The sequence below is a fragment of the Impatiens glandulifera genome, chromosome 4 (genome assembly GCF_907164915.1).
Source record: "Impatiens glandulifera chromosome 4, dImpGla2.1, whole genome shotgun sequence".
Lineage (NCBI taxonomy): Eukaryota > Viridiplantae > Streptophyta > Magnoliopsida > Ericales > Balsaminaceae > Impatiens > Impatiens glandulifera.
The window spans coordinates 51865309-51884113 of record NC_061865.1 but is presented as its reverse complement, the minus strand read 5'-3'; the positions used below and the strand labels follow the sequence as shown (position 1 = coordinate 51884113).

At 30.7% G+C, this 18805-nt stretch overlaps 2 protein-coding genes across 2 annotated transcripts; one reads left to right on the top strand and one right to left on the bottom strand.

The window, feature by feature from the left end:
* Nucleotides 1-438: 438 nt before the first annotated feature.
* Nucleotides 439-3515, bottom strand: LOC124934028 (E3 ubiquitin protein ligase RIE1-like). The gene is made up of 5 exons (XM_047474488.1): nt 2875-3515; nt 2455-2574; nt 1612-1744; nt 1387-1545; nt 439-908 (listed from the first exon to the last, which is right to left on the bottom strand). The coding sequence occupies exons 1-5, from the start codon at nt 3348-3350 to the stop codon at nt 747-749; spliced, it is 1050 nt and encodes a 349-aa protein (XP_047330444.1). The 5' UTR covers nt 3351-3515; the 3' UTR covers nt 439-746.
* Nucleotides 3516-9289: 5774 nt separating this feature from the next.
* LOC124934025 (microtubule-associated protein 70-1-like) lies at nt 9290-18558 on the top strand. Its single transcript, XM_047474482.1, has 11 exons — nt 9290-9891; nt 9989-10074; nt 11518-11583; nt 11664-11834; nt 12203-12373; nt 12471-12626; nt 13112-13258; nt 13341-13412; nt 13500-14042; nt 14121-14308; nt 18106-18558. The coding sequence occupies exons 1-11, from the start codon at nt 9639-9641 to the stop codon at nt 18143-18145; spliced, it is 1893 nt and encodes a 630-aa protein (XP_047330438.1). The 5' UTR covers nt 9290-9638; the 3' UTR covers nt 18146-18558.
* The last annotated feature ends 247 nt before the right edge of the window (nt 18559-18805 follow it).

Here is an 18805-nt window from a genome sequence, read left to right as displayed (position 1 = left end):
TGTCATGACGATTCTTTTTTTTTTTTTCTATTAAAAACAACTCTGATTCTTGAGCTATCTTAATAGGTAGATATGGTTCTACTATATTGATTATACTCAATTAAAGACCTTATAAGTTATAACCTGCTAATAAAAACAAAAAATTAAAAACATTTTCAAAATATTATAAGTTTTTCTTTCTTTTCTAAAAGACAATGGTTATGCCCAAATTTCCTCTTCAAAAGTGTTCTTTTTTTTTTAGAGTAACTGGTGAATTACTTTCTTTTATTTTTGCTTAAATTCTAAGTTTCTATTGCCTTCAGGAAGAGTGATGCAAAAACAGGAAAATAAATAAAAAGAATAATTTGTGAGAATTGATTTATGAGTCATTATCTCTTAAACAATACTCTATCCAATTGAACTACTTATTTTAAAAAATATAAATTATACACTTTCAGAATAAAACACAAAACATAACTATTGAACAACTTACATCTCCATTCAATTGTATTTCTCACATTCCATTCCAATTCTAAAGTCAAATCTGGGAAATTCAAGGACATACATATATCCAAATAAATTAAAATATCTTATTAACCAATTTAACCCAAAAAAAATCTGCCAGGCTAAGTGGTAAACTATAATTTCATACAATCTGAAGAACATCGATGAAACTGGAACTATAAAGAACGAGTAACCACATTTATTTCTTCAATAACTTTCCCCTGTACAACAACATAATATAAAAGATTGGTTCTTCTTTCGGCTTAAACTTGTTCGCTTCCTTTGACAATATTGTACTTGCAGAGTGGACATGTTGCATTCATCTTGAGCCATTTCACAATACACTGTGCATGGAAATGGTGGCCACATGGTAGAGCATGAAGATCTGTTCCATCCTCGTATTCATTTAGACATATACAGCATTCCTGCAATTTCATTATCACAATTATTTACAAAATACGTAATCAAAAGCTTAAGGGTGTATTTGGATGAGGGGAATTGGAATTCAAATTTCAATTCAATTCCTATGTTAAAGTTATAGAATTGTAATTCTTGGGATTCTTTGTTTTGTCAAAGTATCACATTCAGATGTTGATTTAGATGAAATGATGTTATAGAACATATATTCATAAAAAAAATATGTTTTCAGCTCCAATCCCAAATGTTTCCAATCAGACATGTGTTGTAAACGGGAATTAATAAGATGTTTCTATTTGAAAAAAACAAGTAAAAAGAATAAATATTGGAACTGTAATTCCGAACTAAAAATAGTGGAGTTGAGAATTACAAAATCACATAACATAAGTATTGGTATTAAATCACCTAATTCCAAAACCAACGATGAATTTCAAAATAAGCGTTAGACAAGCAATAAGCCAATAACATAATAAAACAAAAACTTACAGCATCCTCGGGCAAAAGGACTCGTTCATTAACCGAGTAGCCACTTCCTGTCTCTATTGGAACCATTCGACCTGATCCAATACTAGATTTTTCTCCATCGCTACATATTTCGTATTTGTACTTAGGGAGGATACTAAGATCTGCATCTGAGGCACCTTCCTGCTCATACAATATATATAAGTTAACATAAAATATTAAACTGAAGATCTTTTATTTTGTACTCACCTGTCCAGCAACAGCATAGAGAACTGCAATTATGCAAGGTAAACAGCAACAAAGAGCAACCCCAATCAAACAAGCCAAGATAATGCAGAAAATGGCAAAGAACACGTCGAATGCCAAAAACACAACAGCCAACCTGCAAATATTTGATTTACATAAAAAACTAACAGATGTTTGTCCAGCTTATGTGGGTTTGACAAAAATCAAACAAGAGGAGATAAATATTACCATTTTAATAGCTTATTTTCAGTAGCTTTTGAATTCAAAACTCTAGGATTACAACTTACAAGTATCTATATATTGTCTCTTATGATTGCAATCAAATTAAGCAACTCAATAAATTAAACAGAGATGCAGAGTGCTTGTTCCATCTGCCCCTGTTCTTCCTACTCTTACTAATTCTCTATCATTATTTACTTCAACTATCAAAAACTAACTGCTGTAAGAACAGTTATTGTGGGTTTGACAAAAATCAAACAAAAGCTTCTAGGTTTATCATTTGGAAGCAAAAAACATCAAACAATACCGTGATAGTTAGCTTCTCTTAAGAAAAGATTGTTAAAGATTGAGAATAGAAACACAATTTGACAGGTTCCTATTGTTTATCTGGGCTTGTTTTATGAAGGGTTATTTGGATTTAACCCGTCAATCAAATCATTCAAATCAACTTAAATACCCTTAATTTAGCTATTAAATATAAAAGATATTTAGTCATTCAGCCTAAATAATTAACATTTTTTTATCAAACAGTATATTTGTTTTTCAAATAACCCTACATCATCAAACAAGCTCTTGGTTAGAAGCATGAAGAACATGATTGTAAAATTTGAGCAATTGGGGACAAACCGATATAGACAAGGAGAGTTCTGCAGGAGAATCTGACCACCAGCTACAACCCAGTAGAATCCAACTACCCACCAGACAAACGACACCAGTGTATTCAGAGATTCCAATCGTTTAGTCGCACTGACATCCAAAAAGCAAGCAACAAGTCAAACATGAATTGAACTACAGCAACTAAAACACCAAATCACTAAGTGTACTAGCAAGAGATAATCAACACAATTAGGGCCAGACTTGTTGCCAAATAGATGTAACTTCAAGTTCATTTACACATGTTAGGTCAATGATAATTGATTTAACATAGTTGGCACTTGGCTGCATATAAACGATTCATGTCTGTTCAAACAAAGATCAAACAAGATCTTCCAACATTACAGTTGATTCAATAACAACGAAACCGAAATGCAGCAACAAATTTCTCACCTAGGCTGGCTTGACAATCCAAGTCCACCCATTTGCTCCTCACTGTCATTCACAGATGATTGTGAAGCAATTTGTGATCCATCTTCAACCCTAATTCCCCTCCTAATTCTCCTCCTATACTCAACCAATACAAGAACAACATGCACAAGACACTGCAACATATAACCGATAATCCAAACCCTAATCGGCACATTTGGCCGTTCCTGAGCCGTGCGTATAAGCATCACAACAGATACCACAACAAAAGCAAGGTTCCAAGTCAAGTCCAGAGCCACTACAGGCTTCGAGTAACCCCAATCAACTCGCCGTTCCTCCAACTCCATCACTGCCGTCTCTCTTACTAACATCGATGGACCCCTGCGACCCGTGGCCCGACCGATAAGCATCGCTAGCGCTGCCTGGCCAGTACCTACATCGCCGCCTTGGCGTGGCCGGAGTAAAGGCGCTGTAGATTCGGCTTCAGATGTTTCTGCCATTTTTGACTTTGTTATGGAAGTTGAAAAGCTCCAACAATCATATTATCAGTCTGCTGATGAAAAGCTTGAATTGAGGTTGAAGGGTAGATGAGGAGACGGCGTTTTAGAGAGAGAAAATGGACAAAATGGAATTCAAACGCAATCGCTTCATTGGTATCCACATTTCAACGACCACCGTTTGTTTTTCTGTTAATTTCTTGTATTTCACTCTCTTCCGTTTGCGTTTAACTTTACTCAACAAAGCTTGAAGCTTTTAGATAAACTAAACTAGGGTTCTTCCCCCTTTTTGAGATAAGTAAATAATTGGTTTAACTATTATTATATGTGTGAGATTTGTTTTTTCCGCTTCCAATCCAAGCGTTTCATGTGATAATCGAACACATAACATTTTAGTCTCTTAGATCGATTATTCTCCCGAATTATTTTGGTGTAGTGGGTTTAAAGGAGTGACACAAGAACTTGGGTCACTCGTCCTAATACTACATTACTACTATTGCCCAATTCATTAATACTAGTACCAAATAAATTTAATAATATTAAGTTCATGTCTCATCTCAACTACATTTAATAATGACGAACATTTAAATCAATTTAAACAATAGAGGTTGGAGGTTGTTATGTATATTCAATTCCAATTGAAAATAAAACCATTCATAGTTATATGGTTTGATAAATGTTTGAGGAGGAATAAGGGAGAAAATTTGAGAGAGAGAATGATCTGTGTCGTTACATAGTTGAAAAATAATAAAATGTGAGGAAAGAGAGATAAATTTTGTTATTTTTTTTACTAAAATTGCACTGCGTCATTCCCTCTCTCAAATTTCCTCTCTCAATCATTTTTCTAAATGTTTAACTATTAATTTATTTGGTTAGTTGGTGATAATTTTTGTTTATGTTTTATTGTTATTTTTTAAGTAGTTAACCATGTTATATTTTTTTTTGTTGTGTTTGGAGAACATTTTGCATAATTGTATTTTTTTATTTTTTTTAATTAAACTTAAACAGTTATTATTGTATCATATTACTTGATTTTTGTTTAAATTGTATGGTATGATTAATGAATAAATTTTATAAATATACTATTTTGAATTTTACGTTTTTGTTTAATAAAATATATGGTTAGAAATTATTATTATATTGTTATTTACTTTTTTTTTTAAGTTAGTTATGTTAAAATTAATTAAAAATAAGTTGGATATAAATGATTAAATATATAAAGTCTTGTTATTTAAATAATTATAAAATGACTTAATACATTATATCCTTGTTATAGGGTTTGATTAAATATAACCGACAGGACTATATATGAATTTATCTATAAAAAAAGAAAGAAAAGAACAGATCAACCCATAGTTTTTAGTGGGAATTAAAAACAAGACATTATCAATTAATTAAATGTGTCAATTAATATAAGTTAAAAACTTAAATAAGCAAGTCTTTAAGTGATTTAATAGTTATGAATTAATTTATATTTGAAAAAAATTATTATCCCATTTTAAATTGCAAATCATTTTGAGTCTGAATCTAATGGTGATAAGAATTGGGTTAATATTAAATTTATTCATAAATATTTTTGTAAATATTGTTCAAATTATGTATAATGTATTAATGAAGTAAATTTGTATCATAGTTATATTAAATAAAGTATATTTATTGTCCAACTACAAACCAAATATAAGAAAGTATATGAACAGTTGTAGTACAAAGCATCTTCACACATAAATATTATTTTTATAATATACATTTAAATTATTTTTTTTTAACTTTAAAATATGAATTTGAAAATCAAACTTAATAAATTATTAAATTATAATAATAATTTAAAATAAATTATTTCAAGATAATAATGATATTTTAAAGCTTTTTATTAAGTCTAATATATATATATATATATATATTATTCTATTTATAACAAATTGTTAAAATATGTAATGATATAATATTTCCTAGATTCAGAATATTATAAGAAAAATAAGTTTAGTATAAAACATGAACTTTGTACTTATCTTTACAATTACATATTTTTAGTAAAATATAAACACTAAGATTTGGGCTATATACCAAATGATTTTGTACATCTTTCTCAATATTGGCTATAAATAGTAACCAATCTATTTTCACATCAAATGGTTTTAAATTGACTATATTAAAAACATTGGGAAATCTTAATAATCACATTAGATTAAGACACCATTTATTTTTAATTGAGACATCAACATATGTTGGTGTTTGTTATTACAAAAGACAAAACAAAGGAAAGAGGCTATGAAGAAAAATAAAGAGAAATAATCATGAGTGATATTAACTTATTATATTGATCATGTTAACATCACAATAATATAGTTTTATCTCAGCAACTTGGAAGCAATCAAAAAGTCTGAAATATAATCTACAATTGCACTAACACAATTTAAGATTGTTGTAATGATGAAAAACATATAATTACATGGTGTAACATTTTGAACCAATCTAACCATTATCATTATTATTATTATTATTATTATTATTTAACTTCACATGTTAGTTTTGTTTTATCAATACTAAAATGACTATTCTAATCGATTATTTAAATAACTCAATTTATTATTTTATTTTTTCGTTAATCACATAAAAATAAATAATAATTCATTATATATTAATACTGTAAAAAAAATTCAAATAATAATCTTATTTTACATCTAATAGTTCTAAATAGACTATTTAAATAACTTTACATTAAAATTATAAAACATATTATAAAACACAAATTGTAATAAATTGTGAGACATTCATTTACCAATATTAGATCATTATAGCTTTTCAATAAAAAAAATATTACACCCAATTAGAACGCCTTAAATTAAAATGTATGTCACAATCGGTCAAAATCGAGAGTTTACGTAAATTATTGGTCAATTATAAACTCGTAAAACCTAATGTTTACTCGAAACCGTAAAAGTTTAAATTGAAAATATTAGTTATATATATTGTTATTATTATTTATATATATAATTAAGTGTTTTATAACCAATTTTAAAAGTTTATATATTTAAATATAAAATTAATTAAAAAATAATAATAATAAATAAATAAAAAATATTTATAAAATTAATTATATTATTTATTTATTTGAATAAATAATAACTTTTTTTAATTTATAAATATAAATTTGTTTTTTTAATATAAAATAGTATAAAATCAAAATTATTTATAAAATCGTAAAATCTTGTTATCGTAAATTTAAAATAGTAAAAGTTTACTTAAAACCAGATTCGATAAATCTTAATTAAAATCATAAAATTGTAAGATTTTAATAATCAAATTTTAAAAATGGTATGCCATTAATGTGGACGTTCATTCTAATTTCTAATACTTAAAAAAATAATAATAAAATAACAAAATATTACAAAAATTGAAAAAAAATTACACAATCTAAGAAAAAGAAAAAGAAAGATTCTACATACATAAAGGACTTCTCCAAGAGTTTTTTTTTTTTTTTTTTTTTTTAATAAAATTTATTTTTTATCCCAAAACTCAAACATCATATCAACCATCAAATCAATTTTACCATTTAAATACCAAAATTATCATCTAATTTTATCCTCTCTCTCAACTATCATTCTCTCACCTACACCATATCATATAAAGTCAAATGATAAATTAGTCTTCAAATTTTAAAAACTAGTTTTTTTCTAAGTTTTAAAACCCAGGTAAAAAAAAAAACTCTTTTTCTCGAACAAGCCTACAGAGTATTTTGATTTTGATTTTTGAGTCTAAGTGCTTAAGAAATTTTAACCTTCATGAATTGTTTTAAAATGTAGGTTATCACATCTCTTTATACACAATATTCCAACCAAGATCATCTAGATATACTATTGACAATCAACAATAGCTTATATAGATTTTGTGTATTTTTTCATTTACTTGCATCTATTTGTGTTTAGTTGGAATTGTTTTTTTTAAGATTTTGTTAATTTATTAGTGGAATATTATCCCAAAATTAGTTTGGACGAACAGATAATAAGGAAACTATCCAATAATTAATTTATTATAATCATTAACTCTATAATGATGTTAAAATCAAACAATTTCAAGATCATTTATTTGAAAAATATTTTATAATAGTTTATTTGAACTTAATCTAATGTGATATTTAGTCCATCAGCAGTTTTTAATAGAAAGGCGAGCTCGGTTGGATTGAAGTGATAACTCCTATCCTTATTATCTTTTGTTGACTATTTGACTCGAAAGTAACCGTAAAACGTTTAGTGATCACAATTGATTAATTTGTGTATTCCACAACACTATTATCATGACGATAAAGAATTATCATCGGTAAAATTGGTGAAATCGGTCAATAAACTCATTATCTTAAGAATTTTCGAGCTTGTTTACGCAAAAAAAATTTGTATGCATTAGTGAACATTTTGACTTATATTTTTGTTATTATTTCTGAAATAGTTAATCAAATTGTGTTTCAAGTGTTTTTTGTGACACTTTGGACATTCATATTTTTGTTGTTATTTTAAATGACTTTCATTTATATATTATTACATGTATTTTTTAAAATACAAAATTAAACTTCATTTATAAGATTAATTTGATATTTTATTTCTTTTTGATTTTGGCGAAAAAAAATAAAAATAAAATAAAGCTTTCTAAAAGAATAATAAAAAAATTTTGACGTAAAAGTAGTTTATTTGAAAAAATATTTAAATATTTGAAATATTATATAGAAAAAAGGAAGTACCAAATATTTTGATATATTAGATGATAACTCATCTATCTAACTTTAATTATTTTATTGAAAAAGTAATTTACAATCTTTGTTCTAAGAAATAATTATTAACTGTAAAATAAATTATTGATGAAAGTGTTTTTTTATTAATATTTTAGTAGAAATCTTGATTCATTTATTTAAAAATTAATTTATAATAAGGTTGATTTTTTTTTTTATTTAATTCAAATAATCTAAATTAAATAAGTTATTTGATTGAATTGAGAAAGTGAAATGAAAAAAAAGGCGTGTAAGCTAGATATGGATACTTTTATGCACTTTAGTTTGCATTTGGTATCCTATTTTTTTTTTTTATTGAATTTAAAAATAATCACAATTTTATCTTTAACTGTGAGTGAAAATAAAATAAATTTTTAAGAGATGTTTATTTTTATTTAAAACACTTTAAACTAAAATAAAAGTATTTACCAGAGTGTAACTTCCTATATAAAAAAATCACAATTAAATTAAAAACAATTTAGCTATGATCTAAAACTAATTTGGATGATATTTTATAAATAAAATACAAATATTAACTGTAAGTCTGTAATATGAATTATGATTTAAACAATATATTTTTTTTATCAAAATTTCAAAAAAATTATTTATTTGATAAAAAAGTTTAATTTAAAAATCTTTACAATCTTAATTTAGCTAAAATAACCATTTCTATAAAAAAAGTGAATTAATTATTTAAATTTATTAATTTTAATTTAAAATTATCACATTAATCTTTCTTAAATATTTAAATTTTACTTTTTTAAATTGATTATTTCTTTCAAAACTTTCAAATTCTTTACTTTTTATAATTTTAAATATTTTAAAAACATACTAATTATATTATTCAAATGATAAACTTAAGTATATTTTATTTATAATTATTTAAAATATTTTATAAATATCTAAGGGAAGTTCTTAAGGCACGCTAGCTTAAGTTACAATGCGTGCAATGCGCATTATATCGCGCGTGATAATCACGCTCACCGCTTCTCTGTCTCCAATTCTGCGCACCCGGCTCACTTTAGACTAAACATATATATAATTTAGCGACGGTTAAGACTGTAATGGTTTGGTTGATTAACAATTTAACGCCATTAACAGGCAAAAGTCATTGCTAATGAGTATTTTATTTTTATGCATTTAATCAGACAGCTAACCTTTTTCTCTCTCTATCACAAGCACACACTTCCTCCTAGAAAGAGAATAGATGCTGAAGAAGAAGATGATGATGCTGAATGATGTTGTTCGATCTCATAGAAACTTAGTGAGAGAAACTCCATGGAATCTGCATTTGCAATCTTAACGAAGAACAAGAAGAAGTGTTTTGATTTTGTTTTGTTTTGTTTTTGAAATACTTTATCCAGAGAGAGAGAGTTAGTTCTTAGTAACAACAGCTAAACGATTCGATTCGATTCACATATATATGTTTATCTGGAAATTTCGAGTGATTTAGCTGATAGTTTGAAGCAGTTGAAGTGTAGTTAGTTCTTAGTTACGTTCAGTGTTTTGACATTAGAGAAGTCAGATCCGGTATGGAGGAGGATTACGGCGACGGACGTTCGTCACCGACGGAAGCTATACTGGAACTGAGCTGCGGAGAAAATGGAGGCAATGTCAGGTCGGAGACAGTTGCTTCTGCTTCGATACCTATTAAGGAAGGAGGAAAGAATTTGCGACGGAGAGGTTCGGTACGGAGGAGTTTAGATACGGATGAGTTCTTAAATTTGTTACACGGCTCGGATCCGGTGAAGGTGGAGCTTAATCGTTTGGAGAATGAAGTTAGAGGTGGAAATTGAAGCGGATCCAGTGGTTTTTAACCTTTATCTTTGGTTATCGTCGTTGTGATATGTCGGCTGATTGTTTTATGCTTATGATTTTGCAGATAAGGATCGGGAATTGGGGGAAGCGAGTGCGGAGATCAAGGCATTGAGGTTTTCTGAACGTCTTCGAGAGAAAGCTGTAGAAGAGGTTTAATTTCTATCCTACTGTTAAGATCTTTGTGTTCAGTTACAGTGACGAATTGTAGATGTAGATATCAGCGTATATGTAGATCTTAATTTTTATCTGTTATGTGTTAAACTACATCTCGATTTGGAAAATTCAAGCTGTTGATTATCTCCATTTTGACAACAAATTACTGTTGTTCCTTTTTATTCGGGCTTATTTGGTTTCTGTTTACTGTGCTTCCCCTTCCCTGACCTATAATAGTAATGTTTGACCCTTAACCTTTCACTTAGGAATAAGATATTCAACCTCTAGACTTGGTCTTCAGTTCAGTTATTCTTGGTTGCTCTACTTCTGTAATAGTAATGTTTGACCCTTAACCTTTCACTTAGGAATAAGATAATCAACCTCTAGACTTAGTCTTCAGTTCAGTTATTCTTGGATGCTCTACTTCTGTTATAGCATTTAGGGTATATCTTCTTCTCATTAAGAGTTGATTTTTACAGAGAGTTGTGTCCAGCTTCCAAAATGAAACAGGTCCATTCCTGTACATACATACATTAGTTTTTTATTTTTTTTTAATGATTTAGACCTTTGGATTTTGGCCTTCCCCTTTAATGAGCAACTATCACGAACCTTCTAGCATATTGAATAACTCTGTTTGCACAAGTCTTCTCCTTCTCATCATTTCAACTGATTGAAAATAATGTCAAATGTTTGTTATGTATTTAGTTATAAACAAACTTTAGTAAAAATTCCAGTTGAGCTGCATCTTTGTGCTCATATGTCAATTTTGTGGAAGTGAGAAGAATGTAATTTGCATTATATATTTGATTATTCTCCTCCTTTTCGACCACATATCATTTGCCACACCATTATTCCGGTTATTACCTAGATTTGTTACCTAATCTGCTGCATATGTTGCACTCATCTACCTCCAGAAATTAGTTATGATACTTTCTTATTACTAGCTAAATTGATTATGCCCTGCACGTGATTTTTATAAGTACAATACCTATTTAGCAATTTAATTAGTAAGTAGGGGATCAATAAAATATACTACTATAAATCTCTCCCAATTTCAGAATGTATTAATTTTTACATGAATCAAATAGAGAGACAAGGCGTGCTCCTAATAAAATTAAGTACAAGACTATGCATAATCATGGTAATTTTACATCTAAACAATATGAACTTCTATTGAAGACACTTATTTTGTTGGTATGAATAATTATATCAAGTAGATTTAGTTTTCTGAAGTAGGCTGGCAGATATTGAAAACTTCTATATTGGGAAGATTTCTAAATGTTTCCTAATGAGCAGAAGTGTATAAACATGAAAAGAGATGTTACAGAAGAATCATTTTGTTTTTTTTCTGCAGTAATTCGTCTTATTCTTCTATTTTTTGTTTTCTGCATGCGATAATAAAATCTAATGTGATTCTGCTTGAACCTTTTTTGGGTATAGCTTACAGATGAATTGACCAAAGTGGACGAGAAGCTGAAGTTGACAGAATCTCTTTTAGAAACCAGAGTAAAGCTTCTTTTATAAGCTTGTATGTATGCTTTTTTTTGCATCTATAGTACATCTGATGAAACATTTTATTCTCTCAGAATCTCGAGATAAAGAAACTGAATGATGAGAAGAAAGCATCTATGGCTGCACAATTTGCTGCTGAAGCCACCCTTCGTAGGGTGCACGCTGCTCAGAAAGATGATGACATGCCTCCTATTGAAGCCATCCTTGCACCTCTAGAGGCTGAACTAAAGCTTGCTCGACTGGAGGTATTATGTAAATGTTATTCTTATTAACTCTCAGTATATCCGTCTTTGGTGGATGGTCTAGAAAGAGTGTAACAGAAGGACATTCAGAGGAAAGTAAGTGGGGAAATAAAGATTAAGGCTTTCATTCTCCACAAGTTCATTTCAATCAAGAAATGAGGAATTTGCACAGGATGGGACTATTGATCTGATAGGAATATAACATCTTTATTTTGTTATTGTCCTTTCTATTTATCTTCCCTTTCCTGTAAAACGTTCGCACTTTGTGTTCATAAATTTTATTACTACAAAATTGACTCTTTAAGAAATTCCTGTTTTTCTATTGCCATATCCCATGTTAGTCGTGTCATTTCTGTCGTTGTTTCTCTCAGATTGGAAAGCTACAGGATGATAACAAGGCATTAGATCGCCTTACCAAATCGAAAGAAGCTGCCTTACTCGAAGCAGAAAGGACTGTTCAGGTTGCCTTGGCAAAGGCTTCCATGGTGGATGATCTTCAAAATAAGAACCAAGAGCTGATGAAGCAGTTAGAAATATGTCATGTGTGAATCTCTCAATGTTTTCTTTTGGAATTTTCACACCCCATAATACTATGCTTTCTTTATCGTGTTTACTTCTTTTGTCCATCCTCCTTATCAGGAAGAAAATAAAATCTTGGACAAGATGCATCGCCAGAAAGTTGCTGAGGTTGAGAAACTAACTCAAACTGTCCGTGAGCTTGAAGAGGCTGTCCTTGCTGGTGGTGCTGCAGCCAATGCTGTGCGGGATTACCAGCGTAAAGTTCAAGAGATGAATGTAAGATGACATAAGATATTTGGCATATTGAGCCTATTTGGAATGTCTAAATTTTTCTATTTTTTTGATTGGTATAAGATTTTTGATCTGGATCATGATCATATTGTTCTTTTTTTTTTATCATGATTCAGATTATAGTGTGATCTTTGTTGCTTCATTTGGTATATAAATTCTTTTCTAGATCATGATCCAAACTATACTGTAATTTTTTTTTTGTTTCATTTGGTATAGAGCCAATTGGCATACCCATTTGGAAACACTTTCTGGATCTAGATTAGAAACCGTGGATCACTGTTTCTATCACGCATCTCATCTTGATGTGGATCCAGATTTGACCATGTTTGAAAATAGAACTTAGTCAGACACAAACCATAAATTTATTGATGTTTTCTCATTTAGATCCAGACCCAGATCAAGAAAATGTTTCCAAATAAAGTTAGAGTCTATTCTGCTAAGCTGTATGACCTGGCTTATATGGTTTTCAGGACGAGCGAAAAACACTTGACAGAGAGTTGGCCCGCGCAAAAGTGACAGCAAACAGGGTGGCAACAGTGGTGGCTAATGAGTGGAAAGATGCCAATGACAAAGTTATGCCTGTAAAGCAATGGCTTGAAGAAAGAAGGTTTCTACAGGTACCACCTTTTTTAGTTACATTAATTATTTTTCGGAAAAAGAATCACCATCCATATTCTAATTCATGATCTGCTATTAAAGGGAGAGATGCAGCAACTGCGAGACAAATTGAGCATTGCAGAAAGAACCGCAAAGTCTGAAGCTCAGCTGAAAGTAATCGATTTATATATGACCTAATTACTCTATTTTAGCATTATTCTAGGTATGTATGGAAATCTGAAATCTTTGATGATTCCTTAGGACAAATATCAGCTGCGACTGAAAGTCTTGGAAGAAACACTAAGATCACCCAACCGTGGGACTTCAGAGGCACGTAGTGCGAGTAATGGACGCCGTCAGTCCCTAGGAGGAGCAGATAATATATCGAAATTAACTTCCAATGGATTTCTACCTAAGAGGTCTCCATCGTTTCAGATGAGATCTTCTCCATCGTCTGGCAGTAGTTCAATTTTGAAGCATGCCAAAGGGACTTCAAAATCATTTGATGGAGGCACAAGGTCGTTAGATAGGGGTAATAAGGTACTCTTAAATGGAATTAGCCCTAGCTTCAACCCTAGATTAAATATTAGCAAGTCTTCAGTGATTACAAAAGAAGATGAGGTCGAGTGTAATACCTGGAAAGATAATTCAGAACAAAAACCCAGTGACATTACTACTTCAGTAGATACAGAAGATTCTGTTCCAGGGATGTTGTATGATTTACTGCAGAAGGAAGTAATTGCTTTAAGGAAAGCTGGTCATGAAAAAGATCAAAGTCTTAAAGACAAGGATGATGCCATAGAGGTTAATATATTGTATTATTTCTTTGCTAAATTGGTTACAATATTCTATTAAAGAAGGTTTTGATGTTTAATTTTGTAGATGTTGGCCAAGAAAGTTGATACTTTAACCAAGGCTATGGAGGTCGAGGCAAAGAAAATGAGGAGGGAGGTAGCAACCATGGAGAAGGAGGTAGCTGCCATCCGTGCTGATAAAGAGCAAGAAAATCGAGCCAAGAGGTTTGGAAGCACAAGGATTCCTGTAATCAGTTCCCAACCATTGCCTGCAAGGTATCGTAAACTTACTTTTACATGATAACTTTTCTTTGCCTCATAAGGATATCTCGTTGATTAATGTTGAATACTGAATTTATATGCCAAACAATTTAAGTGTTTGAAAAAAATATGTTGAATACTTGTTGATTTGATAAAATGTGGAACTAATATGAGGAAAGTCATCAAAGACTATTTACACTTTTAGTGACGTCGTTATTTGATTAATTTCTAGGGGTTAAAGTTGTTTGGATGCTCAACTTTATTATTGTGTTAAGTTATTAATAGCTTACCGAATTAAGCTACATTTTTAGCTTAATATAAGTTGATTTTAAATAATTAAGTGATTTTAATTAACAATTATAAAATATATTTAATTCAGATAAGTACTTAATCATTTTGGTTAAGTGATAAGGATAGTTATAAATAAATACTTATGTCTTTTTTAAAAATAAATAAATTAATGCTTATATTAATTAAAACTTGCAATTTGTAATGAAAAAAACATCCAAAAGTAAATGGGAATGAGAATGCTTGAAACATATGTAAGAAAATCTAAAATAATGCTTCAATATCCCCACCGAAGCTAGACGTATGTAGACATTGCATCTCCCTTACCCTCCTCCAAACTCACATCTTTCTCCACTCCATTGAAAACTCTTATAATTTCTTTTAGCCATATATGCCATACACACACAAATAGCTCCTCTAAATCCTTCTTTCCATCTTTGTTGTAGTAATTGTGAGAATCAAAACTTCACGAAGTCTTTCAAAGATAATGTTGCCATTCTTCCCACCACTGATTTTGTGGTCTCCAAATTTATACTTGCAACGAAAAACGATACCAAAGACATAAATGGAATTCATCTTACTCATTATGGCAAAGGGTACACCTACTAGCCATTTAAAGCCTTTGGATAATCTTGTCCACAGTGGTAGCAAAGTCTTCCATTTAAAATAATCCAAAATCAACTAGAGTTGATTCCATCAAATATCCTTAGTACTGTTTTATAATTGGTTATTAAACTCTCTCATTGCTAACAATCATCCAACGGGGCCCCAACCTTTTCTCATCCAAGAAACTTAAGGAGAGATGGAAAACTTCTTATCTCATATCCCTCATTTGTCCCCTGACCCTGACAATTGGATTCTAATTCATATCCTTGAATACTCACATACACAAGCCTTCTTATTAGATATAATAAAGATTAAATCCACAAATCTCAAATGGCTCATTCCCAATCCTCGTACCATTCCCAAGCTTGAACTTATAAAAGTTGACAAGTTCATACAAACCTCTTCAAATCAAAACCCTAGCATTTTATTGTAACCATCCCCTTCTTCCCTCCCGGATTTAGCTTCAAAAACTTTCATGGCTGTTGATTCGAAGACTTTTAGGCTCAGTGGATTGGATAGTTTTTGGGGACGATCGTCAAACCAAAATGGAAGTTCACGCTTCATCATTCGGTGGACAATATGGAAAGAGCACAACATTAAAGACATTATGTTGGAAGAGGATATGAGAAAAAAAGGATCAAGAGCTTCTTCTTCTACATGCTTGCATCAATTAAAAAGGGAGGAATTTGCACACGATGGGATTATTTGGACTTGATCAAGATTTAACTTTACCCATTATTGTCAATTTTTTTCCCTTCATCCTCAGTACGTTTAAAAGGAGCGCACCTCACCCTGCCTTCATCTTTTCCTTCAATAAAACAATTGACCCTCTTTGAAAAAAAAATCATAATGACTTCACCCTTTCAATTGTTTTTATTAATTTTTCCTAACAAAATATACTTGGAAAAGCAAGCTAAATGGATATTCACCCCCTTTCCATATAATATGTCATGCAAAACTATATATCCTTGGATAGAGGACATGTCATTCTAGAGTGGAGGTTATTTTGTTAGCAAATAAGCAAATTGCCTCAAATACATTTCCATTTTATCTTCTATGTCTATGAAAGAAACTATGATGCAATTGAATGAATATGGATCTGAACTACAACTTCTTCCAATTTCCTTCCATCTTCATACCCCAAAGTGTACAAAAACACAATTCTCAGCATCTAGATCATCTTCACGTCGAGAGTAAAATTGTGTCGAAGTCCTTCCCCCTTCACTTCCACTGCCGACATCCGGAGCCCTCCGGACCACCAGAGGTTGGAAGATCTGCCAATGCAAACCGATCCTCACTCAAAGATCAATGAGATGAATCCTTTTAGAAGAGCCAATATTTTCCAAGATGAATTGGATTCCAACAAGTGTAACTGCAAATTCTTTGATTGAGGAGAAAATTAGCTTCGGATCTGAAGCTCTTGAAGCAACTCCCGTTTGCAACTTCTATAACATGTCCTAGGATTAGGTATATCAGAAGAGAATAGTTCCTGAAGATAGAATAGCAAAGTAGTCCCCAAAGGATTAGTTATGGTATTAATAGAGTATACAAGTTAGTCGGGGATACAATTGGTATTCTTGATTAATAATGTGTATAAATAGGTGATTTTATAGACTTGTTTAGGAATTATGCAATAAATAAAATGATGATTTCATAGTTGTTCAACACCCTCTCATCCCCAATTGGCATTTCTTCTCTCTAGTTCTTATCTCAATTCAATCTCTAATTATATATTGAATTGTAACACCTTCCTCCTTTGCATCAAGACACATTGTGTCACCTTGCTCTTCCCCGAGGAAGTCAAATCATCGAAGGGGTTGAAATCATTCCTTGAATCAACAAATAGTTTCTTATATAGTCATAGAGGACCATTCTAGAAAATGAAAATGTATTTAAGGTAGTTAGCATATTTCCTAACCATCACTCTTCTAGATGCCATGTCATGCATTTTATCATATTCTTCTACAATTTCCTTTGAACACGGTTTAACAAGAATATAGAACAAGAAAGTTGTGAAATATAATTTTTTGGTCTTAAGTGTCAACTTACAGTTCCCATTGCCTGAATACTTTGCATATTGTTATTAAAACTAGGAAATGCAGGGAAACTCTGTTTAACTGCTATTGGTAGTAAATTCTTCATCTAGAGGCATATGTAAATAGCCAGCAAGTTACCTACTCAAATGGATAATGCGGTCCTGCAAATAAATATGCTTACTAAAATGGCATGCATAGGTTATATGTGTCTTATTGCTTATTTGATGCCTTACAAATATATTTTTGGAAATCTCTAAATGAGAAGTGACGACTATCTTGTGGAGAATAGAGTAATTTCAGTATTCTGACTTTTAGAAGTAGTATTACCTCATCTCCTGTTGATTAGAAAGAGCAATTTCTCTAATATTATCAATAATCTTGTATCTGAATATTTATAAGATAATGTAAGGGATAAATACTAATAGTTATTTAAGAATAATAGATATAATATATCTAATCCTTCTGATTTGCTTGCCAAGTGTCCTTGTTTGATGCCCCCATTGAACCCTCCTAATATATATATGGCATAGAGTTTGATTATCGTGTTAGATGAACTGCATTCATTTGACATGCTTTGCCCCTCCTCTCTTAAAGTCTTAGCATGTGTTGTTGATAGTTATGAATCGGGCTCATTTGGAAACATATTTTGGGTATGGGTCTAGTTTTGGAGGAGAAATCGGCCATAAATTTATTTGACGTTTTCTCATCCAGATCCAGATACAAAAAAGGGTTTTCAAACCATGTCTAATGTCTACTAATGCAGAATTTAAAGTTAAAATTTAGAATTTTTTTGTTGTTGGATGCATTTTAGTGGGGAAATATTATGGTTGTAAATTTGATTAAAAATTGTGAATTTGATTAAAAATTGTGAATTTGATGCAGAAATATAGCACAAGGTGGGTTAACGCGCAGTACTCAATAACCGGAAGCTAGATTTGACTTGAAACGGTGTGGGGGTGGGGGTGAGTAAAGAGTAGTTCTGCTGCATTTAATCTTTTTCTCTTGTCTCTTTTATTGTGTGTTTCCTATGGGAAAAATAAAAGAAGCTATAGAGATATAATGAATGGTGTGTGGATGATCTATCTGACTTAGATTGGTATGGTTGGGGGGGGGGGGGGGGTTCCCTTGAGCAAAAATTAGAGGGATAGGGAAAGGTAATGGATGAGAGCTAACAACAACAACAACAACCCTTTTTTTTAGCAGGATTTGGTTTTTGAGTGGCAGTAAAGTAATTTTTGTGGCTGTTTTATGCCCCATGTTTATTGTGATTTCCTTTGTATTACTTACCTTACTAATACTTCTTTACTTACTTGGCTGATTATTTTATTTCTTCTTCTTTTCTTTCTTTTTTTGTAAAAATGTTTGCTTTAGTAGTCTCTATATTGGGTATATTCTAAAAAACACTCTTTGGGTTTGGAGCTAGAGCTGTGTATTGACGTTTTCTCGTAAAAAAAAAACAAAATCAGGTTTAGACCTGATTCCGAATCCATATAACAAAGTGTTAATTTGTCTTAAAGAGTGCATTGAGTATGACAATTAGATACTTGGAGCTTTCTACTTCTATAGAAAATGTGACATTGCT